The following is a 25,648-nucleotide window of genomic DNA, read 5'->3' as shown; positions in this document are numbered from 1 at the left end:
AGTGTGCGCTTTATCCAGAGGTGTAGTAAAGTGACTTTATTCTACTCTTGATCTTAGACATAGAATGTTCTATTCATATAATGGATATCTATAAGCGATCTACTTCTGCCTTTTACGCCACTGGTTCCGGAAGAGAATTCAAAGAAGCAAAAACAAAAGCAGGAACAAAAACCAAAATACTCAAGTCTCGTCCCCCCAAAAAGCACGATATTAATGGGCAGGTGGACGAAGATTCCTCAATCCACCACCCCTCCTCCAATTCATCCAATCGTGTCTCTTTTCCCGGATTCCAATTATTCCTCACGCACTGCAACAAAACGTGAACTCCAAAACCGAGGCTGAACCTCTGCGCCCCTTTTCCTTTCCTATGTTATTCCTCAATCCTGAGTCTCTATTTATCATTTCTCTTTTGCTTCCAGATTTGAACAATATGCCCGGAATCCCATCTCACCGCTCTACAACACCCCAGCTCAAACAACACCCCCCCAAACCTCCGCAATCCGCGCGCTCAAAGCACCCTGGACCTTCTTGTTGCCTACCAGCGCACCGATCTCATTCGAAACCATTTCTCTCTTCCTTTTCTTACTCGCTTCTTCGGGATCGAGGAGGAGCGCAGGGCCTTTTCCTTTGGTTTTGGATTTCGAGGCATCGCTGACTGAGGCTCCGAGTCCTTCATCGGTATCGAGATTTTCAAAAGCTTCCAGGAATGCTCGAGGGGTCGCCCATCGCTTCTGTATCTCGATTGCTTTACTGGCTGTGATACCCCTGGTTCGCATGAGCATCTTGAGAAAAATATCTTTCAGAGTTAGGTTTTGAGATTTGCTGGATAGAGCGTCGAAGGCGTCGAATGTGATGTTGTATTCTCGATTTGGTTCTGTTTTCCTGAGATGTTGCATCAAGGGAGTGTAGTTTTTGACGGAAAGTACTTTTGTGGGAATGATATAGAGGGGATTTTCCTCGTATTGTTTCTTGAGCAGTTTGGTCATGCGCTCGATGTAGTTGAGACTTTCATTCAGATCGAGTGTTTGCTTCACGTGTATACCATCTTGAACCATCATTTTGGCAATGGACGTTGTGATTCCATCACCCCACTTATCCAAGATATCTGCGTCGATTTTCTTGTGTTCGACAAGGTATTTGACGTTTGTGATGCTAGATCGTTTGAGACGAAACTTCTGCTCTTCGTATCGACCATCTTTTATAGATCCGATGAGATCGTCGAGTCGTTTGCGCTCCGTAATATAGTCTAACATGATGAGGTTAGATGCTCCGAGATTGAGCCATTTGGCTTTGTCTTCGCGGACGCGTGCTACCCAGAGGAAATCGCCGAGGGGGAGTGCACGAACGGAATGGGGAACACCCATGCTGGCGAGTTGGTTGGGAATCCCATCACGGTCTTTTTTGCTGGCGACTTCGCGGTTGTCGAGGATGAGTTCGACGGTGAAGGTGCCGGGACGCAAGATGATGGGTTCGAAGGTTGGGATGCTCGTGGTTTCTCCATTGGGTATGTCGGGGATATTGGGGTTTGATTGGGATGATGGACGAGATGGAGAATTGATTTCTTCCAGTTCGGAATCGGAGTCGTTGTCTTGGTTTCTTGAAGCTGTTTTGGATGGACCTGCTACGACAGGTTGGAAGTCATGTGCTCTTCCCAATGTAGGATCACCGCTAGCTTTGATAGTATCGGCAAGATCCCATCCCTCATCTGTAAGATAATACCTGCTTGCTGGATTCTTCTTCGTGTAAACAAAATCTTTGTTGATCAAAGTCTTCATAGAATTCCATGCCGTAAAAAACTCACTAGGTCTTGTCTGAGTGAAAGAAGTATCGCAAAAAGGTTCTGCTAAAGCAATGATCTCCTCTTTGGTAATTCCTATTCTGCTATTTCGTGGTTGGGTTCCCAAAGCTAACATGATAGCATAAGCACCCGATCTCAATTTTGGAACATAGGGTTTAGGCTTCCTCGCTTTTTTTGGTGAAGGCGAAGGCGTCACAGATTCTCCCCCATCATCAACAGCTACCGATTTTCTTTTCTTGCCCCTCGGCTTTTTAGGCATAGGAATACCCACCTCATCGCAATATTTCTCAAGACTATCAGTCAGTCTTTTCGCAAGGCCCTCTCCAAGTCCATTCAAGCATACTGCCTCACTAGGATGATCAAATCGCATAGGACATGCTTTCATTGAATCGCGAGCTTTTTTGACGGTCGGAAGAGATTTGTATCCCCGTTCTTGTGCTTCGACAACCCATTCTTCAAGCCATTTGAGTAAGAGTGGGTTCCCGCATTCAATTGCAGGAGGCATTCTGTATGTCTGGTTGATGACTGCAAGGGGAAGTACAAGGCAAAATTGGAGAATGTGAAGGCGAAAAACAAGTTGTATGAACAGGTTTGTGGCGATTGCTTAATGAAGGAATGTTAAAGTTCCATGAAAAACTTCGAGCTTTGCAATGACAACTTGTGGGTTTATTGTTGTTGCATTGAATAGATGGTGGAGTATCGACAGCAGTAATGAAAGAAAGAAAGAAAGAAAGAGTAGCGAACAAAATCAAAGATGTTTAGTCGACGCGACAACGGAAACAATCACGGCCGATTGCGCGCGGTCATATGACAGCTACTATGGTGGTTTATGATTACTAAGCAGTCGAAAATGCACTACGCCTGGTGACTGCTTGTGTATTAATTTTGAACTCTCATCAAAGACTTGATCAAGTGTTTATGAGTTGCCAGTTCCTTCTGCTGTGAAGCTTCTATTTCGATATACTTACTTGATTTGCTTTCCCCGTCTTCTTTTCTTGGAGCTGAACATGCGGAGAGGCGTTGACCTAAATGTATGAAAGATCACGAAGCTAGTCGTCTTCTTGAGAGCCGCAAAGAACTTACAATAGCCCTCGCGATTCCCCTTTCCAAGCCACAATCTCCAGTTGCTTATAGGCTCATTGAGCCAAAATTTCAATCCGGATTCTCCACTCATCGTATTCGATAATGGTCTTGGTTTATCAACCGTATCATGTACTTCCACAGTTGCTCTTCTTTAAAACTTCACTAGTTCCGTAAAGCCAAGAATTTTGACATATAATCGCTACGTTCAAGGTCCAAGGACCTCCCAAGATTCAGTCGATAAGGATATGGTCACGATTTGGACGATGCAATTATCGAACTTCACGAGCTAATCTAATTCACTGCCCCGACAAACTTCAAGCTTGTCCTAGTTGTAGCTAGTATTGTTGTTCATATCGCTCGAATATATGCTCACAAACACTCAGTCACTGTGGAAGGTCTCTCATTCTTGGATTCAAACATTGGCAACACCGAAGCTACGGGTCCCCGGTCAAATCCTCATACTCCTGACTTTAAAAAAAAGCAATATGGCAGGAGATGATGTACGCTGGAGCAATACATCGAAGCGTACGCTACGTTAGGACAAACATTCAACGTAGATGTTAATAGCTTTGAAGGTTTGAGTAGAAAGATGTCTTGCAACCTCTACTCAAACCTTCCTCTCCCAGACTTTAAGGATTGAATGGCAGAGGGGCATGCTGAAGGTTTTTAGGAATGACCGTGAAACTTTCGCAGCAGAGATGTGGAGTACGTTAAGGATTTTCTAAAGTATTAACACGAAATACACTCAACCGTGAGTTCTTCCATTCCTGTATTGATGATGCAATGTTTTAACAGATTCGCAGAGCATGGTAAAAATACAATGAAGCATTGTTTAATCTCAACGAATAAGTCTTTATTGCTCCAGGTTGTGGTCAATTCATTCAAAAGGATAATCCTCACTTCGTCGTTACGCAATTGGAGGATTTGTCTTCAGGAATTCAGATTCGAACTTGCCGTTCCCAGCAAATACAATAGGCGTAGAAATCAATGTACAGTCACGGATACCAGATTACAAAGAAATATTAGTAGTCCTCGAAGAGGATGGTTCGGATGACCGGAAAAGGATTTGGAACGAATCGTCATCAGCGTGCTCAATAGTTCAACTCATTTGAGACTATTGAGCATATAGTCTGAATCTTCAGAGTTATTGGGCTAAACACATTTTGGACGTCAGAACAAAAGCTTCAGAAAAAGAATTTACAGGCAAGATCGGTTTGTTTGGAAGAAAAACGTGACGTTTTGAGTATACCCAGTCCAGAAGATTTAACTTGTTTATTGTTCAAAGTTTGTCTGGTGGACTACATTGGAATTTCCTGAGCTATTGCACTGATCATGGTCTCCCCGTGTATTCGTTATCATCCACTCACAGTTCTCGAAAGCGAATTTCAATGCTATTGTTGCATATCTGGAAGTCCTGTCAAACTTAAAACTCAAGCCGTATCTCTGCCAATACTATACTACCCTAAGAACTAATGACCAGGGAAAGAACCGGGCTTCATGGTTTTCAAAGCTATGGTTAGCTCATTCCATCATCTGCCAATTGGAGCCAAGGAGAAGAAACTTTCTGGATTTGTTGCACGTCTGGAATTTTAATGCACAGGCCTTATCCTAGCAAGTGCTCTCTTTAGGTCTTCTAGTGGAAGGTTTCTAGATAATTTGTTTCTTTTATTCTGGACACTGGTAGTAGGTCGATGTGAATTCATATCAATTCTTGGAAATGTAATTTGGGGCATCAGTCATGACAGTAGAATGATTATGAGTGCTAACCTTGTTGCGTTCATTCCCTCTTATTTCCTTGATTCTAGCATTTATCGTTCGAGGAGTGTCGCATCTTTCAATTCAAGCTTCTCTTTCCCCCCTTCTCGCCAAAAGCTGTGTTCCTATATCTATCTCAGAACTATGATTATTACGGGTAAATTCATGAGTGCACAGTATCCATTACCTTGAAACAGTTTGGTAAAATTTCTAGTCTGATGTCATGCTCCGCCAGCTCTTGCACTTTGAACTATTCGTACGTTATCCTTCATTCATTCTCACGGAAATCAAATTTGACCGTCTGGTAGCTTCAATAGGATTAATCCTAACAAGTCCCACGTCGAGTAATATTAGTAGTATACCATGATTACCAAGTTTTAGGAATTGACTAGCGAAACGTCCTCTTCCAAGAATTGTTCATCTTTAGCTCCGATACTTGGAGATGGCTCTGATCACTTTCAAATCACAGTCACTGGACTCTTTTAATCTAAATTATTTGCACGCCTTGACACTTTGAATTATGGACCTCCTCCTGACAAGTCTATTATTATTACTTTAGAGTTCGAAGTCGTTCCTCGGATGTTGGACAGAAACCTTTACTAACCCTGATAATCGGAACTATTTTAGAAACACGCATCATTTTGGGTTTTCAGGAACGATATGTTGCACATCTAACGACACTAAGCTCAAAACTCTCATCCTTACTAGCGGTATAAGTAGCGCTCAGCATTTAAAGAGAGTGACGATATAACCCATGCATCCTGGTATTACACATTAAACCGCGCGTTTTCTCAGCGCCAAATCAAAGAAGCTCACTTTTAAGTTCTATCCAGTTAGAACAATCAAAAGGACTTCTGTTGCATATCTACATCACCAATTTACAGGGGGTATCCCAAAAAGAATAATGGAAGTTTTACGTACATCGAAGAATCGCTGCATACACAATTGCCGGTAAAAGTTGAAAGAATACTTCATCACTTTGGCTGGGGTGATTAGAACTGGCGTTGATCGTAGTTTCCGTGATACTAGATTCACACTCATAGAAACAGTGCTATGAAACCTTTAGGCTCTTTAAACCTGCTTCGCAGCGTCTTGCAATATCATCAATCGTTCTCTCTTCCGTCTCGGAACTTCTAGACCATGAATGCTGACTAGCTGGCGTGAAGTCTACGTTCTGAAACTTCGCTCAGTGTCCTGGCAAGCTGTTGTAAATTGATGCCCTAGTGAAAAGTCTAACTCGTTTAATAGCGGCCATTTCATTTTAGATTAGTCTGTCTCATTCTAATAAACCTTTGATAGGAATTTCCTTTGCTTCTCCGTGCCTCCTACGTCGTAATAATGTACACATTATCGATCAATAATCGTGGAAATTTGCTTCAGAATCATGCTTTCATCTTGAACAGGTCTAACAGCGACGCAAAGTCCTCTCTCACCCCTCAAAACTCACTTATCTGAATCTCTCATTTCCCTTCCATTGCAGATTCACACGCCCCAATAGACAAAAATCGTCCCCACCAGTGTACCATGTTAAGATCTCAGAATACCTTAAACTCAAACCTCAAATCCACTACAAACCACTCCCTTACAATCTTCTAAAACTGTCTTGTTGCACATCTACAAGTTTCACGCACATGCCTTGTCCCAACAAGTATACAACCAATACATAGCTTGATGACCAGACTACAACTTTAGTCTCTGGTCAGTCGATCATATCTTTCAGGTGATCCAATCAGATTTTCCAGAACAGTTTTGTTGCATGTCTATAAGTGATTTCCACGAGGGTCATCCTACCAAGTATAAACACCATGCAATTATTCGTTTCTAAGCTATAAGTCTTGGCGCAAGACCAGCGCGGCTTTTACTTCTAGTCCGCGCTCGATAATCAGAAAGATCTACCAAGCGAAGCCCTGGCATGACATGTAACTGTAGGAACTATAAAAAATTTCTGATTTCTATTCTGCAAGTCACGTCACTCACTCTATGAACTCCAATATCAATGGTGAACTACTACTTTTACACTTTTAGATATAGGCTTTAAAAAATAATGAAGTTCCACGAGGTTGCGATTTTAGACCGAATGAGCCCTACTTAAATCCAAAGCTTATGATTCTTCCAATCACAGTTCTCGAAAAAGTTTTGTTGCACATCTGAACATAGAAATTGCAAGATTAACCCCGACAAGCGTGCAAGTAGTGCTTTGTAACCCGTAAATCACTGCAAAAAGCTTAACTTCGAACGGATATATAGCGAAATGATTCTCTGGATCTAGTAATCACAAGTATAGATTCATCCATGAGTCAAATTTTAAATCTTAGACTTCGAGATATCTTTGGTTCAAACTTAGGTTTTTACATCGTGGGTATTTTCGTGTAATTCTGAGGAATCTGTGTGGATAATTTACATGCATGATTAAATGCAGAGGATAGTAACCCGTCATCATCATTGCTGACTATAGAACCTTGAATCTTTTATTGTCTATGCATATTGTCTCGTACACATACCCTTCGATCTCGTCTTGCACTCCTATACTCAAAGTTCATGATGGGACTTACCCTGAGATTCTCACTGCTGTATAGCGGCCAGAATCCGAATATTTTGGGCTAGATCCGATTCGTATCTCAAGATACTGTCATATTTGCCTGAGGTCTTTGAGAAATATAAAGAGATAGAATTCTGTAGGTGTGCCAAGGACTATTGAGATTCAAATGGGACGATACTTGTGCAGAAAATGGAATCAATAGAGTAATCACACTTCGAGAGCATAGAGGGTCAAGAGCTCCAGTCCAAAGCATTACTACACACTTACGTGCATCATCGTATCGATACTTGCATACCCGTGAACAAATAAGACCACCAAGTTCGCCGGTATCTCAACAAATAACATATTAATCAACGGCGACATTAACTAGTGTATCGTCCACTAAGTAAGAGAGTAAGCGTTGTATGCGAGGGGGGTATGGTGAACAACCAGCCTCCCTTGAATCCCCTATATCATACATCATGTTCTATTCTGCCTATGATGAACTGTAAACATCGTCTCTAGAAATCTGCCACTCATTTGCCCAGTCCGTATCCAATCTCGCCACTTAATGCCAATATGTCCAGAGAAGCAGTTTCAGACCGACAAATCTTAATTGCTTTCGCATTTCGGTCATTTCGTTTATGTAAAGAGAAGTCATCTAAAGTTAATGTCGTAGATCGTCACTCGCGAGAACTGACCTGTCGAATATGGTTCGAAAAGGAGGGATACAATATCGGTCCCGGCACACCATCAACTATGCGCCAAGGAAACCGCAAATGTTCTCGATATCGAAAGATCCGCTCAAACCGCCACGGAGCGAAGTCCCACTACTTTGTCTCAAAATACATCTCATCCTAACATTCAAGCAAAGTCGTACCATTCACGTCCACTTCACTTTCCCTTTCTACATCAGGCTCCACTTTCAAATTGATCTCATCAAGTCGGCGCAATTCTCTGAACCCCTATTCTAATCTTTCACCCGGCCAAACCCAACAACGCAACAATGATAAGTGACAAGTTGATGGCCAATAAGCAAAGTCGAACCGTATGCTACTATTGTAACCTGCGTAAAGGATAGCCTTCTGACCTTCCAATTTCGGCGTCAATCATTTTGGATAAGAGAAACCGAAGAGGACATGTTCCACTCGCAGATGCTGATTAAGGGCCGAAGGGGTCGCAAAATGTTGAAATGATGGATTCACAATCTGTATCCTTGCATTTTTCCTCGTCGTCCATTTCTTTCCTGCTCTTCTTTTTGGCACCCGAACGGCGACGAATACGACTATTTGCACGGCGATTTCTCTCCATGGGGTTGAATGCATGGCGAAGATGCTACTCTATGTTGAATTGCAGGCTTTGAATGAGAAAATATGTTGGTACATTCCACTTATGTATACTTTATGCCGGGCATCGTTAGTGACACAAGGGTAGTATGAGCGGAATTATTTTTAGACTTAGTTCAACTGCGAGTCAGGTATCTTAACATCATGTATGATATATTGGGGGTATATCAAGACTTATAGAAGACAAGAATGATCACATTTGTTGTTAGTTAACCGGATAATGGGATGTAGCGGCGATCAACCAATCAGTCATCAATCATCATGCATATCATCTTCAAAAGTATCGTAGATACGGAGAGATTTTGTCTCATCAAAAGTCATATTGTCAATCGAGCATTGCATCCTCGAGGCTTGTTTGCATGACATCGGAGACTAAGACTGAATGGTTGACGATATAGCAACTACCCGGCTCACGTTTCATGGCACAAAGCATGAAATTCAACGAAGACACGACAATGTGTGGATGGTGGCGTATTCTAGGGGCCATGAACCCATCCTGAGCGAGCCCCAATGAAGACTCGCTCTGCAGCCATGCAATCAAGGTACGAACATGGGTTGATTCAATATTATGGTGATATGTGGTCCACTCGGACACTTGTTAAATGATACTACTGCAGTTAGATGGATAGCTCACAGCTTGAGCTGCGGGAGGCAGTGAAAGGCTGCGAGTTACGATAGCAGGAAATTCGTGTTCCTCTAATATCGAGATTAAAGCTCACAGAAACGGGTTCCGTGTTAGCTTGAAGGATACTTATCGTGTTAAGCGAACCACCCTCGACAATTCATGTGCTTACTTTATCCGGGGTATCCAGAACCAAGGTTGGACCACACTCTCTGAATGATCGTACGGCGATATGATAGATACATCAATGCTGTTGAAGAATGCTTCAGGGAAATTTTTCCACTGGAGAGTATACGAATACAAGTGCATTGTTAATGCAATGAAAAAACTATCTGAAGATAATAGTGAAGGTGTAAACGATATTAAAGTATTTGGAATGACATTCGACAACCTTGGAAATACATGAGAGGTCAGGAGGAACTTACGGGTAAACTCCGCTTCACTTAACCCCGCCGCAAATTGATAAAGCCACTCCCACTGAAATCTTGCCCGCAAAGTGGCTCGAGAATGGAAGACGTCACAACATCCAAGCTTCATTTTGAGCTTCCAAGAGCTGCTGTGCGATCATTCGTGGTAACACCTTTTATTGAATTGTACCACAACCAACAAGGCAACACATCTGCAGTTATCCTCACCGACTTCTTAAATTCTTCACCTACCTCAAGGTGTTGATTTACTCGCTAATATGGTTCTCGAAAACTCCTCATCTAAAGAGGCAAACGGATCGTTCGACTCCGTTCCTACCTCCGACAGCGATCCTTATGCGTCTTCGGAACAAGGCAAAGGCCAAGTTGCCGGTGTTCAAACATACAAAATTGATGGCAGTAAGATACCTCAACCGCTACCGCTATTCGGTCCTCTGTTCGGCTTCAATGATGCCCTTTTAACCAAGATCATCAATGCACGTATTCAAAACTCGAGTAAAATCACCAATCGACCACTCAGACAAGAGGAAATCGATGCCCTTGCATTTCATACTGCGAAGATAATTAGGATCAATTCATTTGCGCCTGTTGCAGGTTTATCCGCGGGCATCTACAGAGCAGTCCAAACGGCTCCTACCTTTCGTTTCCCATTCTACCAACCAAACCTCGAGACTTTCAATTCAAGCGTCTTTCCCCATGCGAAAATGCCGTATATCAAAGGACCTCCTGCACTGATTGCTTGGCATGCATTCAGAGGCTTATGTTATGCTTATATAGGAACGACTGTGTCAAAGTTGCTTTTTGGGGGATATGCAGCTAGTGTTGGGGCCGTGGGACAGATGGGCGATACGCGGTTGAAGGATATTGTAAAGGCTACATCAGAAGAAGTGGCCAGGCATCAGAAGAATCTACCTAGTCCTGCAGGGATCCCCAGACCCCCCATGAAGCCAGGACAAGGACAACCGCAACCCCAGACTCGAAGTACACAAGGATATGACGATGCTAGTCCGACTGGGGACGCGGAGTGGTCTGGAGAAGATAATGCACCTAGATCTGTGCAGACAGCTCCTCAGACATCCTCACAGACGAGAGGTTGGCCGCAGAGAAAACCAGTTCCTGCACAAGCCCCAGCACAAGAAGAGGAGAAACCATTTGATCTATTCGATGATGCTTCACCTACTAATGGCCAAGGAATGGACACCGAACCAACAATACCCCGGTCTTCTCAACAGACAGGCTCGGCATGGGATCGAATCCGTCGCGGCGAAAAACCGGCTCCCAATTCCACTACCGCTTCATCACAACCGCCAAAATCCGGATGGGCAACAGTCCAAAACAACAAACCTAAAGCATCGAGTGATGGCACATCGAGTGCAGATAGCTTTGCATTTTCCAAGACAGAAGAGGAGAGAAATCTGGCTCAAATGGAAGCACAGAAAGAATTCGACGCTAGGGTTGAAAAGGAAAGGAGAGGAGGAGATTTCAGCAGTGGTGGAGATCAAAAGAGATGGTAAGGGATTGAAGAATTGTATTAGTAGCATTTTGGGAGTAATTATCGTTATTGTATAAGCGTTTAGGATGCATGGAATGGAAATGGAACTGGAATCAAGAAATAATCAAATTCATGGTTTACTTGCCAGAGAAAGAATTGAGAAATTAGTGAAAGGAAATGAAATGAGGCGAATTGCATGATGAAGTATCGATCGGTGTTGAGAAATTGTGTATACCTATACTTTCCTATTCTTTTCTCTCTCAGCTTATCATATTTATGAACGTTAAGTTTACAGCACCAGGTCAGTATAACATGACAATAACGTCCATCACATCACTCTCATCCCATCCCTTAAAAGTTCTATCAAATTCACTCCAAATACCCGGATTTATATATTCAGATAATAGGTAGGTAGGTAGGTAATAGGTAAAAAGCCATCTCATCTCATTGTACAGATCAGACATATTATTTCATCTCCATCTCCATCCCCATCAACTCATTCCTCTATCTACTCTCCCCTTCCCCTTTTCTTTAACTCCCTTTTCTTTAACTAGGTACCCATATATTAAAATCCACGCATGCAAAACCATGCATTGCAATGCCAAAAAAACCCCCATCCATAAAAAAAATGTAATAAAAGAAAATGAAGTAAAATAAAACAGTTCTGTTCTTTTTCCTGTAAGATTAATTCCTTCCCTTTCCATTCCATCCTATCCTCTCGCAGACATTTTTGTAAAATTTTGTAAACAAAGCAGATTTTTCCTCCTGGTGCCAAGTTTTCGTGTGTGTTCGTTACTTCTTTGCTTCGTTCTTTTGTTTTTTGTTTCTTTTATACCGATTGTGATTTTGATTGCTTTTTTGATCTCGGTGAACGAAGTGCCTCCCGCATCCATCCATCCATCTATCTATCCAGATAGACAGACTGAAAAGACGAAGTGAAACCCCAATATGAGAACTCCAAACGTATAGTCATCCATTACAACTCATCCACGTCCTCCTCACAACCCATACTAATCCCCGAATCTCTCCTCAACCCTCGCAATCTCTCCTCTTCCTTCTCCCTCTCCTCCACCTTCTTGTCACAATACCCTAACGTTACATCTCCCCAAATGCCCACGCCCTTATACCTCGCCAACTCCCCATCCCAGCCGCGAATCTGTTTCGCCATCGCTTCCGCATCCGCGATATTCAGATCGACTAGTCTCTCCATGTACGTGCGTACGGTGAACAGCACGGCGTTGGATTTTGGGAGACGGGTAAAGGTTTGTCGTTCGCGACGGATGTAGATGTCTGAGGGAGTGAGTGGGGAAGAGGGGGAGGGAGGGGCTTCGGGAATGTCTTGGAAGAGAATGGGGGTGGCTTGGATGAAGAGGTTGGAGCGTTCCATGCAGGTGCGGGGAGTGAGGTGGGTGAAGTATCTGGGGGGTGGTTAGTATGTTGGTTTTGTATATTATATTCTGGGGATTTGGAAAGATGGGGGATGTGGAGAGGGAAGTGGAAAACTTACCGATTGACACTCTTTCCTAACTTTTCTTTCCAGCCTGGGACGGGTTTATGTAGTACGGCCATGCTGCTCCCGATTCTCTCTTGCAATTTCCAGCCTGCGGGAAAGAGCGTGGCGGACGCCATTAGTTTCCATTCTCCGTCTTCTTCGGATGGATCTTGTAACAACAGATTGAAATCTTCCATGCAGAGACGAGCTGCTGTCTCGAGTGGGTTTTTACATTTCGATCCAATGATAGATTGCTCTCCTGTTAACTTGTTGAGGATTGTGCTGTCATCCACGAGGGAGAAATCATTTGGATATCGATCGAGGAGAAACTCAATGACCATTTCGAGGAGTTCGTATGTGGCTGGGATGGCTGGGGGTAAGACTTGTAAAACGCATGGTCCATGTGTTTCGAGGAGTGAAGCGCGGAGTTCATGCTCGGGGAGATAGGTGGAGTCGATGGTGAGCCAATTGGATTTGTCGAGACGTTTGAGACCCATTGAGGTTGGATGGGGAGAGGTGGGCTTGAGCGGTGGGAGAACATAGGCTGGTTTCTGAGGACCGGGTTGGGTTTTGGGTGGAGTGGGAAGAGAGGTAGACGGTGTGGACGATTTGGATGAGCTACATGATAGTAGATGGGTAATTTGGGTGAGAGGGTTATGGAGGAACTTTGTAATGTTTGATGGTGAGTTTGTAGAAGGAGAAGTTCTCTTATGACTTCCATTATGTGGACGTTGTATATGAGTCTTTCGTTGAGAGCTGAGAATATATAGAATGCATGCCGTAGCAAAGAAGATGAGAGACTCCACAACCAACATATTGCTTCCGTTCTGTGTTCCGAAGGCTAACGATGACGATAAAGATTTGAAGTCCGGGTATGGTATACTATCTCTTGAAGATGAAGCCGAAGATAAATTGAAAGAGGAAGTATGAGACTGTGTTCCCTCTGAAACCATTGGAAAGTCTGTATTTATATTCCCCACAGCACCTTCCTCCTTCTTTGCATGCACCAAAGAGATTCCAGAAATCCCCAACGATGGTCCAGACCGACTCATCGAAGTCCGGGCAGGCATTCCCGATAATCCATGCGCAAGTGGCGTTTGCACCTGCATATCCGGAGGATATTTGATTGATAGATCTGACAAGGTGCCGATTCCGAGCCGTTGCATATGTATGTACTGTAGACACTTAAAAAGCAAAGATCTTGTTATTTTTTGGAATAGGGAAAAGTAAATATATAGCAGGGAAGGGAGGACAGGCAGAAATATATCAAAAAACTTGGTCGAATAGATCAAAAGATGAATAAAATCTCTTCCCTGCTACCTAAGGGAAGGGATTGGTTTGTATGGTAAAACGTAGGTAGGTTGTATTGCTACGTATATGTGAACGTGTGTAAGTAAGAGAATGGGAAGATGAGTGATGAATAATATTGAGATAAAGATGTTGTGAAAGTCGTGTAGATGTTTGTATGGACTGGTGTGACTTCAGGCTGCAAAATCTGCAACAAAAGTAGGACGACAGATAGATTCAAGGAACAAGACAGGAGAGATGGATGGAACGTTGAAAAAGAAATAAAAAATACAGAGTACAAATGGTGATAAGTGGTAGGAATCAGTCCCAGCTACATGGGGTTGGGAAGGCTCTTTAATATCATAGAACCAATCCGGTCATGTCATATCAATTATGCCATTATGGAGTATTGGAGAAACAGAGAGAGAGTTAGAATTTGCCTGGGCTCAAGGACTCAAGGACTCAAGGGCTCAAGCTCAGCCATGACTGTTCATCAATCCATCTTTCTTGGGTAATGAGAATAAGAAGCTACAACCTAGATGCATGGCCGTGGCTGTGATTAATTGCATCTTGATTCTTGATAGATCGGTTTATTCATGGTCCACTCGGTCCGGGTCATAGCTATTGCGTGTATAGTATTAGAATTACGAGGGTGGACATGGGGAATCATCAAACCGGAATCCCTTGATTAGAAGTGTGGGAAAGGCTAGGAATGATGAGCAAAAAGTTTGACATGAAAATGATCCAAGTCGATCTTTATTTATTCAAGACAGGTATGACCTTGACACATATTGTGATATTGTGGCAACTCGGCTTATAGTACGACACGCGGTAGCCGTGTAACGTAAGTGGAAAGGGGGGCAAGGTCATCCGAGAACTCACACCTGAGCCGAAATGGGTAATGGGTGGAAAGTTTATCGGAGTCGGATGGATAGAATAGCTCGAGTGAGGTAAGTGCAACAGATGGCTCGTATGTACGGGATGCATATGGGGAGAGAGAAATGTCAAGGCAGGCACGACAGGCTCACAAGCAAGATTGGACGGTTAGATTCTCAACATCCAGTCGTTTGAATGTGTTTAGTGATCTTGGTGATCATTCAGATGGTCATGGATCATGAAATGAAAGCCGGTAAGGTGGGAGGTGTGTGTGTGTGTACTTTGCAGTGGGCTCGATGGTTTTCTATCGGAATATGTAGCTTTGGCCTTCCGAGTGGATAATTTGCACTCACAACAGGACCAGGACCGTGGCAGACTGGCAGACTGGCAGACTGGCAGGTAATGAAATATATGGGGAAACTTGGTGGGTGTTAAGCTTAGCTGGTATACCTAGTTACTAGTATCTCTAGTTATTCTTAGAAGTAGATTCTACCTCCTTGGTACTATGATAGAGAAAGTAGTGGTAGTAATAGTAGCAATAGTGGAGTTGGAAAGTTTGAAGTTGGAAATACGAACCACTCAAATCATGCTCGTACAATCCACACGAATTAGAGCCCTCTGGTGTCGTGTGCGTTTTATTCTGTGTACGATATGGCTATCACGTATCACCTCTCATAACAACAGCCACCACAACATCACAACATGGAAAAGTTGATATGGCCGACTAACCTTACCCGTGAGCTCATTAGTGAGGATTTCGTACAGAAAGTAAAGGTAAGGTACGTGATGAAATTTAATATATTCAAGGGACAATTCGTATCACGATTGGTTCACATAACATCGGAAATCGGAGAGATCTTGGAGAATCTTTCTTGGATGCTGGGACGCTATTGGAAGTTGGGGCTGAGTTTTACTCCCAAGCCATACCAGGATCTATTTTTTGAAGTTGACCGCGAAGACCGCGGGGGAATAATTATTGTGAAGAACCAATGGAATGCTCTTGTGGTGAATGATGAATAATGGATCTACATATACCTGGGTGATGGATAAATTGAACTTGCGTCAAAGAGAACGACCAAAGTCACCAAAACACCAAAGCATATGAGGGAGCTTAAGGCAAAAGTTTGTTCGTTTAATGGTCGTAGGTTTCATTGGATCTATTGGATACATGGCATTCATTGAATTCATGACTCTGTGCTGTGAACCGGTGAGATATCTATCATGTATGAGAGAGATACAATATTCGCAATCTGATACGATAAGGTTCTGATCTCGCAACGAGGACTCCATCCATATACATAACGTTAATGTAAGTACTAGGCACGATGTGATATGAATTGAATATACGAGAGACTTCATTGCTTATTCCAAGTATCTAAAGTATTTGGTATTGGATTGCTATTAATATTGGTGAGATGATGGAATCTAGATGGCAAAGCGGACGGAGATGCATTCACGTATCTAGATTCCAAAAAGGTTATCTCTATCTATCAATCCACAATATGCAGCCACCGACAGCTTACCTTTACCTACCATATGAAAATCCTCCATGAATCAAGTAAAGAAGTCCCGTTTGACTCAAAGCCATTAACAACTTTACAACGTCTACATGCAGTGAAACCAAAAGCAAAACAAAAGACAAAAACGTTTTTCAAAGCCTTCTCATCACTCGTATCACATTGTACACATAGGCAAAAAAAACAAAATGTCTCAATCGCAACATCAAAAATATGCTTCCCTCAAATTATTCTTCGCGGCAACAGCGGAAAATCATGAAACTTGGACAATTTCTGCGGTTGAACTCTTCCAACCTTCTTTTCATTCTAAAAGTTATCATGTCTAACCTAACCTTTCCATCTCTCGACTCTAATCTCGAAACGGATATCGCGCGCTTTTCCAAAATTCCACACAAAGGCCATGGCGCATTTGGCGTGAGGTACGACTTTCCATACCAAATGATCTTGGCGATGCTGGCTTTATTGGCAATTTCTGGTGGAGGGGTGCTCTCCGGACGTTTTCATTCCTGGATCGTTACACCACAGCTGTGTGAAATACCACCTACACAGCTGCTCTGTACACTGACTGCACTCAGTGCACTGGCAATAAATACATATCTGCATGACAAAATCCACGGTACGCTGATCCGGGCCCAGGAAATCGTTTCGTTTTCCAAGGGTGGAGATTTGGGGGGAGGGGGACTCCTTGTCCGCGTTGACCCATTCAGGGTTGGGATAATGTCATGATCGTCCATTTGCCAATTGCAGCTCCGGCAATTACTACGTCTGGCCTTCACATCACGTAGTCCGGTAAGCATGCTTCGTGCGCAGAAACCTGGATATACTGGATACGGTACTCCGTTTATCGTGTACACAGCGCGATTCTCCACAATCAGCCAAATTCAGACGTCTCGGATACCTGGTAGACAGCCCCGGCAGACAGAGGTGCATAAAAGTCAATGCGGTTTCATGCAAGAAATTTCATGGTTGGTGGGTGAGTGAGCGAGGGAGGGAATGCCGGTTGGTTGGATCCTGTCATGATGCTGGTGCGAATCACATCCAGTGCGCTGTGATGCGTAAATGCTTGCAATGGAATGCAAACGGGTGGACATATGGTTCGATAGTTGCACAGGTTCTAGATGAATATCCTAGTATGTGGATTTTGGGGAATAAGGAATAGTGACGTTTGATATCAAGGGAAGGGTGCGAGGGAATCTAGATCTTGATTGTGATGTTGAATTTGGGAGGGAGAATGAGGGGGTGAGGTTTTGGGTGTGCTCCGGCGGTGGGTATGATGTTGTAAAGATGAGAATTTGTTACTTCATACTCCTGTTTTAGAATGAGAATTCGCGTTTGTAACGTTTACTGTGCGTTTGTGGATAGTTGCATATGTCATTTAACGGTTGAGCCGGTATTGGCTCCTCGTGCTCTTCTGAGCGTAATATGCATATCGACTTACCACACACAACAACAAGGTGGAGTGGAGTATGGTATATGTGTTTACAATCTACGGTCTGCGGAACTCGTCGCCGACACCCTCTACCAATAAACAAGGCTTAGAAAATCCCGAACATGGTCAACATCGCCACGATAACCACGATGATGACGCTGAGTAACCTAGAACAACATCAAAAAAATCCCGACAAGTCAACCTTTCCTTACACAAACAAAATACTCCGGAAATAACATAACAAGGCGAATATTTACGTGGATGCCGCCGGAGCCACATTTTCGATTTGTACTGCTGGCTCAGGCTGCGTTTGACCAAAGTTCAAATCACGGGCTATCATATTTCGCACCGAAGTTTGAAGCCACCATGGCCATCCTCGAATTGTACCTATTATGCTCATGTCCTTAGGTAAGATGATTTGGCCACTTCTCCCCGCCAATACTTGATCAACAACAGCATTAGAAATGGTTTCGGGTTGGAGATATGGATCTTTGAAGCTGGCTTGCGAGATAATATCCTCGGCCAATGGCGTCCGAACCCATCCTGGATTGACAACACTATTTCCTTTGTGAGTATGATATGCTGGTGGTAATTTCGGGTGGATGGAAAGTTGAGGACTTACGTGGTTCGAACATTAGGTGCGTTGTATAGAGCTTTCAACTCTGATGCAAGTCCTTCATGAAACGCGAGAGCACTGGCTTTCGAACAGGAATAATCTACATTGGCAGCGTGCACCAAGTAGCTTGCTAAAGAGGCGATTGTCACTACGTGACCATGATCATTCTTGATCATCGCCGGGACAAATTCTCTGGCCATAAAGAAATGGGATATTGTATTAACGTCAAATGTCTTTCGGGTTTGTGCTTCACTACCTTCTAAAATGGGCATGAGAGTGCCAGTCCCGGCATTATTAATGAGCACGGTAGGATCTCCATGAATTTTCCTTATTTCGGAAGCTGCAGAGGCAATTTGTGATGGTGATGTTATATCAACTCGATAGTAGAAGACATTTGATGCTTTAATTCTGTTAGTCACCGTTGTATATCATGTGTTTCCGGAGGTAGTAAAACTCACGAAATGGCATCTTTGGAAGGTTCACATCCATTACCACAACCTTAACCCCTTTAGATGAGAACTCTCTTGCCATTGATTCTCCTATTCCACTAGAACCACCTGTAATCAAGACAACTTCTTGACTCTTGATAAACTTCGCATTACTTTTCCAATTATTCAACACAAGCTGAGATAACTTATTATTGACACCGCGTACAATACCCAAAGCGAGAAGGACCTTCAATGCTCGAATGAAGGCGGTAGAGTAAATGTATGGCTGGATTTTGGTCGGTATAATAGATCGCAATTTATCTGGGTAGTACTGAAGTGCTACAAGCAAAAGACCTGTGAGTTTGGGGTCAAAAGGGGCACCTAAAATTGCTGACATTCTGGGTTTCCCAGCGATTTTCAAAATAGACAGTAATTATGAAGGAGCAGATGAATAAGTAGGTATAGCTGGATGGGAAATCAAATATAAATATGATACAACAAATATAGTGGCTCGAAGTTTCAACTAGAGTATCTTGAGAGTATTCTAATTCAATATCGACGACTTCATAGAGATACCGAGGTTTATTAAATTGGCGGTGGACGAGACACATACATGTGTTAAGGAATGTGGAGCGTGCGGATAATTGAGAAGCGCGTCGATCTCCGGTAGATATACCTAGATTTACCTTCCTGGCAGTTTACAGTAGATCATATACCAAATACAAATTCAGTGAACTCATGAGTATGGGTAGAAAACTCTTGGTGACGCAAATTTGGCATGGCAAGCACCAATTCAATCTCACCACCCATGGAATTGTGAAGCTGAGTGAGGTGATAAGCACGAAGATCACGAGACTTGCATCAGTCACGTGAATCAATACCAATGGATTCTTCCTCATCTCCAGCTACCCCGCCCGCCACAAGATATAACCCCGCCTTGTACTACCAATCTTAGGCTTTAAACACACCACTTTGTTATATCCGAAGGGAGACATTACTCAGAGCACGAAGAAAATCGTCTTTTTATATCAAGACAATCATTCCTTCTTCACTTCCAATATCGACCAAAAACAGACCAAGGAGATTCAACATGAGTTCAAACAAACTTCCATTCGATGTAAGTTTACGGTTTCAGGAGCAATTATCAGATCTCTAGCTCGCAACACTAACTTCTCTCATTCTAGCTCAAAAATACATCACTTTTCCACGACAAATCTTATGTCAATGGAGATTGGGTAGAAGCTAAATCTGGCAAACGCTTCGATGTCTTAGGTCCTTATTCCTTTCTCAAACCACATTTCTTCCTCCATCCCTTCCTATCTAACCCATGAATCTTCATCAGATCCTGGAACTGGTCAAGTATGGGCCACAGCACCCGATAACGACGCATCCGACGTAGATGCAGCCGTTCAAGCTGCTCACACAGCATTTCAATCTTTCAAGAAAGTTAATCCCAGGACACGTGCTCAGTGGCTTCTGAAGTGGGATTCTTTGATCAGAGAGAATAAAGAGGATTTGGCAAAGATTGTTACTTATGAGACGGGAAAGCCAATTGCGGAGAGTTTGGGAGAGATTGATTATGCGTTGGGTTTTACGTGGTGGTTTGCCGGGGAGGCAGAGAGAATTTCGGGGACGATTCAGGTGCGTACTTTTTTATGTCTTTTGATGGTTGCTACAAAATACTCTTTTGGGCGTATGATACTTTATGCCTCTTCTTGGTCGATTTTCGATATCCCACGGTGTCTGCTCTCGTGTTTGCAAGCCACTAACTTACCCTTCTAATTAGACACCTTCAGCACCGGGTAGGAGAGTATTCACTGTGAAGCAACCAGTCGGTGTAGCTGCTGCACTTGTCCCGTGGAATTTCCCAATTGCGTAAGTGATTCCGTCCAGAGTAGTGTACTGACTAACGATCGGTAGAATGATTCTGCGAAAGGCGGGAGCAGCATTTGCGGCTGGTTGCTGTATGGTAGCAAAACCATCACCAGAAACACCGCTTTCAGTATTATCATTGGCTTTCCTTGCCGAGCAAGCAGGATTTCCAAAAGGTGTATTTAGTGTTTTGACCACAAGTTTGGATAACACGCCTCCATTGAGTGAGGCACTATGTCGTCATCCATTAATCAAGAAGGTTACATTCACTGGTTCTGTAAGCTTTTCTTGCCATTTTCTTTATTTTACTGAATACTGATGGATATTAAGACAAGAGTGGGTAAACTTGTTGCAAAGTTGTGCTCCGACGGATTAAAGAAAGTTACTTTGGAACTAGGAGGCAATTGCCCTTTCTTAATATTCGATGATGCGGATTTGAACCAGGCCGCTGACGGTACGTAGCCCATTTCATATCAGAGGGAGCGATAACACGTGTCTCTGACAACTTTTTATCTTCTGAACCTTCCTTTGAAAAATTTATTAACATACTTAGCTCTCATGGCCCTCAAATGGCGACATGCTGGTCAAGCTTGTATAACGGCCAACCGCGTTTATGTGCAATCTGGTGTTTACGATTCCTTCGCTTCTCTCATCAAAGAAAAAACTTCCAAACTCAAGATCGGCCACGGAGCCGAAGAAGGTACCACAATTGGTCCTCTTACTACCCCTCGAAGTATCGAAAAAGCAGAAAACCAAGTCGAAGATGCCAAAAAGCATGGTGGAAAAGTTGTACTCGGAGGAGGTAAAGTAAAGGACACTAGCGGGTATTTCTTTGAGCCGACTATTATCTTGGGCGCAAAGAAGGAAATGTTGATCACGGAGGAGGAAACTTTCGCGCCAGTATTAGCATTGTATTCTTTCCATACGGAGGATGAGGCTGTGGACGCGGCAAACAACACTAGTGTGAGTTTTGTCTACAAGTTTCCTGTAGATGGTATGTGAGATGGCGCACTGACAAGAATACTATAGATGGGACTAGCATCCTACTTCTTTACTAAGAATATTGATCGTACATGGCGACTTCTCGAAAATCTAGAAGCCGGTATGATTGGTATGAATACTGGTATGTAGTCTCGGTCTCCCAATCCTTCTTTCCTCGACATCAGAAACTTTGTGCTAAATATCCAAATGTAGGTAATGCATCAGCGGCCGAATCACCATTCGGAGGAATCAAAGAATCGGGGTATGGAAAGGAATCTGGGAAAGATGTAGCGGTTAATGAGTACCTCATTGCGAAAACGGGTACGATGACTATTGATGGACATTATTAATTCTCAGTGGTCGAGTATTGGTGATGAACATCTAGGATTGTGATGGATGGAATTATGTATTTACGAGAACATGTTGATGATAGCGCTGATATGAATGAACACCATGTTGCATCCTTCCCGACGAATGATTTGAAAGACTCTCGATGAATGATGTCTGTATGTATAGTCTCCAGTCCAGCCTATGTATCCTTGGTTGTTGTCTGGGTAACAGTCAGGGAGCAGTACCCCCCATACTATCCCGTCATTTGCTTCGTTATCAAACGACAATAAATACAAATAAACGATAATGAAGTCAAATCAAATACAATTCAGCCAAATACATCTCATCTATCTCATTGATTATACCGGAACACAAAGACACAAGTTCGATGAATAATTTCTATCCATTCTCTGTATCAGATCGATTCAGATTTGTTACATCAATCGCGACACGACTCCGAACACATGGTTTTTTCGTCGATTAGATTGATAAGTTATTGGGTCTTCAGGAGGAGATGAGGGGTAGAGGGCGGAGTATTTATATCTTTTGAGTTTGTTATGCGGGTTGGGAGAGGCAACAGGGGAAGAAACGGGGGAAGGCGAGGGGGAGTGAATTGACCTTGGAAAGATGCGGTGGTCTTTGAGTATATCAGTGATTGAGACAAATTAGACTGAACCATTTGAGCTGGTGCAAGAGTTAGAGAAAGCGGGGTATGGAGAGACTATCCGGATTCTCTTCACCTGGATATTTTGACAGAATGATGAGGGTATTTTTTCCTTTCCGATTTTTTCTCGTTGTTTTGTTTAATCTATATATCTTTAGATTTACATTGGTTTTCGTTTAGGACGAGGGGAAAATGAATGTCATGCTCACGTACAAGGTTTGCGTCGCAGTTACGTGCTTGTGATTTGCGAAAGCTACGGAGCGGAGGAGGGGGTTCGAGGAATCGATTTGTGGGTGAGTATGAGTGTTCTTGAGATGTTTTCATGGATAATCGGATGAGGACGGATGGCAAGCATGCAGGTGGTAAACCCCAACAAATTTGTTACTATCCTCTTATTTATTTTTTCTCTTTCTGTTTATGGTGGATATATCAGCTCTTGCGTTTTTGAAATGTGTCGTATCTTTTGAGCTCAGTTGGTGTTCTTATGCTTGAGTAGTCAATATTCTTTTCGCGCCTGGTAATGATGTTTGAAGGTTCAGAGTGTGTCGCGGAGGAGGGGCTTTTAAAATGGATGTTTGGGGATTGTGGGAGGGGATGGGAAGGGGGAGGGGCAGATTGGTGGAGGATGAAGGATGGAGAATGGTGTGAATGTTGGAATATTGGTATCTGACAGGATTTAAGTGAATCGTACGAGCTGCTTAGAAGTAAGTTCTCTGTTGTTGGAAAAGATAGAGCGGGTATATAAGATGCAACTTGATTTCCTCTTTCTATTTGTGTAAATTTGTATCACAGAAAACACCTTCTACAATCATTATATTTGCATCTGCTTTCTTTTCTCTGGCTTTTTGTACAAAGTTTCTATCAGGGTTTGAAAGTGGATGATTCTTAATCTCTATGGGAGGATATTATCATAAGGAACGAGAGGAATCTTCCATATTTTCATTTTCCTCCTGCGTTTGGGGAATTACAGCGAGTAAATATCAAATGACAGTGACGAATTTTTTTCTTAATCTTTCCATCAATCGATAGTGGTGAAAATTTCAGTTCTAGATTCCCCGCTTATTCATTCTTTTTCTTGAACGCATATTAAAGTATAACCTATTACCAATCTCAGCATGCCTGCCCCTTCATCCGCAGCTTTATCTCAGCTTGAGTGACTTGTGTGTTTACACAATACTGGAAAATTCATGGATGAAGGTGTATTTCAATCTATATTACTTTCAAGATGGAACGGTGTGGATGGGTGATGTATAATGGTAGTGAATCAAGATGATTGTGTGAATTCAGATTAGTGTGAATATAGTAGATAGAATGGGCAAGCGGGGTAAAGGATGAAGCATCGCTGGGTGATTCATGTAGAATACCAGGGAGAGGTATTTAAAGCTCCTCCTTGTCTAATCCAAACTCAAGTAACTTCCTACAAGCTGGCAGATCAAGATCCGAAGGTGGAGCTTTAACTATTCAAGTGGAAATCATTTGCTTCGAACAAGACTTCAAAAACAAGTAGGTCTACTGGAGTAACTGGACCAAGAGAACGCAAAGTTTGTTACGATTATGGAGATTTCGTCTGATGTATGTTCATGAGCAATGACAACAAGATTTGAATAATCGACAACGGCAATGGTATCGCGTTTTCCCCTTTGAGTAATTGGTAATGCCGATATTGGGAGACGAGCACTCAGTCATGGGTTTCAGTTGAAATGAGATGTATTGTTCGTCATCACATCATTTGTTTCTTTAACCGCTGCTTTCTTGGCAATTTAGCAAAGAGCCTGCTGGTGCCATTCTAGGACTCTTTATATATCAATGGAGTAATGAAGGTACTCAAAAAATGGTCTCGGTTGGTGTTACAAGAGCTTCGCGTCTACGCATATGACTTAACGAGATGTGTCCGAGAATCTCTTTATAGCCAATGATATTCGCGAAGAAATGGCATAGTGAATGTGTTGAACTTGCTTCAATCTAAAGTAGCAAACGAAGACTCGATGGCTACATAAACTCAAGTAAATTTGATCACCGTTTCAAAACAAACGGTTGCTTTGAGCGCTTGTGATATCCATCAATCTCCAAATCGATCGATTTATTGGTACAATTCCTCTCGTACAGATTAACTAGAAAGGGCCGTATTCTCGAAACAATTTTCATTAGAATGAACATGAAGTGCTTCCACAGAAATTTCTCCAATATCAATCCGAGTTACTTTGGATTAGCAGGAAAAATACAGAAACGACAAAACCAATTCCATTCTCAATCTGAAAACCTTGAGACATCTCAATCCCAGTAACAGAAAATCTCCGAGCAACCTAACGGAAACCGAACATTGGACTTTGAGCACAACTCCCTCATCGCATATCCCTAGAGAAAGTTCCAATCTCTTCCCAAATACCTACACAAATAAATTCATTCTGTTAAAACCCTACTCTTTTTGCATCTCTATATCTGTATGTTATAGCCTTTGAGATTCTTTCCCAACGTAGTCGATTACTGAATTTCTTCTCCAATATATCATTTGTATCTATTCTTTGCGTGGATTAAACAATTAGTAGATAATATCGATGTTCAATGATATAATTCTTTGAAGTTCTGGCGGGCAATCATGATGAAACATAGCATAAGCGTAAATCTGTCTTTATCTCGCTGAATCTGCCCCTTGGCAAATCGGGTCGTTGCAGTGATCAAAACTATTCAATAGCCCACTCCGCAAACTCTAGGAATTCGATCCTGAGAATGATTCTCTAGAGACAGAATCGAAATTTCAGGAGCGGAGATCAAGTGCACTACATCCATATAACTTCTACATCATCTCCATCCTCTGCATCCTCTCGCATTATACGAACCACATTGATCAGAAAATAGCGAACTTCCTAGGCATCTAGTAACATCAAAATTGTGTCTAGAATCAAGAGTCACGCTATATTTAACGACAGCGTTGAGTCAGCTGGAATCGTGAGAAACATAGCGTCGTATTAACAGGTCTGAATATTGTGGCTAGAACGGCGCTAGTTAGTTGGGAATGGCAAGGCTGGAGGAGGGCTACGGTGGAGCAAGGCAACAACAGTGTGTTGGTGATAATTCTAGGCGCAAATCTGATCTAGAATATATATCAGTATGATTGAT

The 25,648-nt window shown here is 42.7% G+C and overlaps 5 protein-coding genes across 5 annotated transcripts; 2 read left to right on the top strand and 3 right to left on the bottom strand.

The window, feature by feature from the left end:
• Positions 1 to 470: 470 nt before the first annotated feature.
• Positions 471 to 2,303, bottom strand: EAE97_002331 (uncharacterized protein; the record flags this gene model as incomplete). The annotated part of the gene is made up of 1 exon (XM_038872842.1): positions 471 to 2,303. The coding sequence occupies one exon, from the start codon at positions 2,301 to 2,303 to the stop codon at positions 471 to 473; it is 1,833 nt and encodes a 610-aa protein (XP_038736048.1).
• Positions 2,304 to 9,807: 7,504 nt separating this feature from the next.
• On the top strand, positions 9,808 to 11,061 carry EAE97_002330 (uncharacterized protein; the record flags this gene model as incomplete). Its single annotated transcript, XM_038872841.1, has 1 exon — positions 9,808 to 11,061. The coding sequence occupies one exon, from the start codon at positions 9,808 to 9,810 to the stop codon at positions 11,059 to 11,061; it is 1,254 nt and encodes a 417-aa protein (XP_038736047.1).
• A 346-nt stretch (positions 11,062 to 11,407) lies between these two features.
• EAE97_002329 (uncharacterized protein) lies at positions 11,408 to 14,511 on the bottom strand. Its single transcript, XM_038872840.1, has 2 exons — positions 12,547 to 14,511; positions 11,408 to 12,457 (listed from the first exon to the last, which is right to left on the bottom strand). Exons 1-2 carry the CDS (start codon positions 13,695 to 13,697, stop codon positions 12,016 to 12,018), a joined length of 1,593 nt encoding a protein of 530 aa, XP_038736046.1. The 5' UTR covers positions 13,698 to 14,511; the 3' UTR covers positions 11,408 to 12,015.
• Positions 14,512 to 17,893: 3,382 nt separating this feature from the next.
• On the bottom strand, positions 17,894 to 19,081 carry EAE97_002328 (uncharacterized protein; the record flags this gene model as incomplete). The annotated part of the gene is made up of 3 exons (XM_038872839.1): positions 17,894 to 18,197; positions 18,263 to 18,656; positions 18,715 to 19,081. 3 exons carry the CDS (start codon positions 19,079 to 19,081, stop codon positions 17,894 to 17,896), a joined length of 1,065 nt encoding a protein of 354 aa, XP_038736045.1.
• Positions 19,082 to 19,774: 693 nt separating this feature from the next.
• On the top strand, positions 19,775 to 21,887 carry EAE97_002327 (uncharacterized protein; the record flags this gene model as incomplete). Its single annotated transcript, XM_038872838.1, has 9 exons — positions 19,775 to 19,801; positions 19,869 to 19,956; positions 20,027 to 20,325; positions 20,471 to 20,559; positions 20,605 to 20,833; positions 20,887 to 21,010; positions 21,110 to 21,519; positions 21,586 to 21,679; positions 21,751 to 21,887. 9 exons carry the CDS (start codon positions 19,775 to 19,777, stop codon positions 21,885 to 21,887), a joined length of 1,497 nt encoding a protein of 498 aa, XP_038736044.1.
• Positions 21,888 to 25,648: the final 3,761 nt, after the last annotated feature.

This window comes from Botrytis byssoidea (genome assembly GCF_014898295.1).
Source record: "Botrytis byssoidea strain MUCL 94 chromosome Unknown BBYS_004, whole genome shotgun sequence".
NCBI classification, from domain to species: Eukaryota; Fungi; Ascomycota; class Leotiomycetes; order Helotiales; family Sclerotiniaceae; genus Botrytis; species Botrytis byssoidea.
The sequence above is the reverse complement of the archived record's forward strand: the minus strand, read 5'-3'. Positions and strand labels throughout refer to the sequence as shown.

Excerpts from the sequence above, each read along its gene's own strand:
- EAE97_002329 (XM_038872840.1), bottom strand. The coding sequence starts at position 13,697 with ATGCAACGGCTCGGAATCGGCACCTTGTCAGATCTATCAATCAAATAT. Across the intron at positions 12,458-12,546 it reads TTAGGAAAGAGTGTCAATCG|ATACTTCACCCACCTCACTC; the intron begins GTAAGTTTTCCA and ends ACCACCCCCCAG.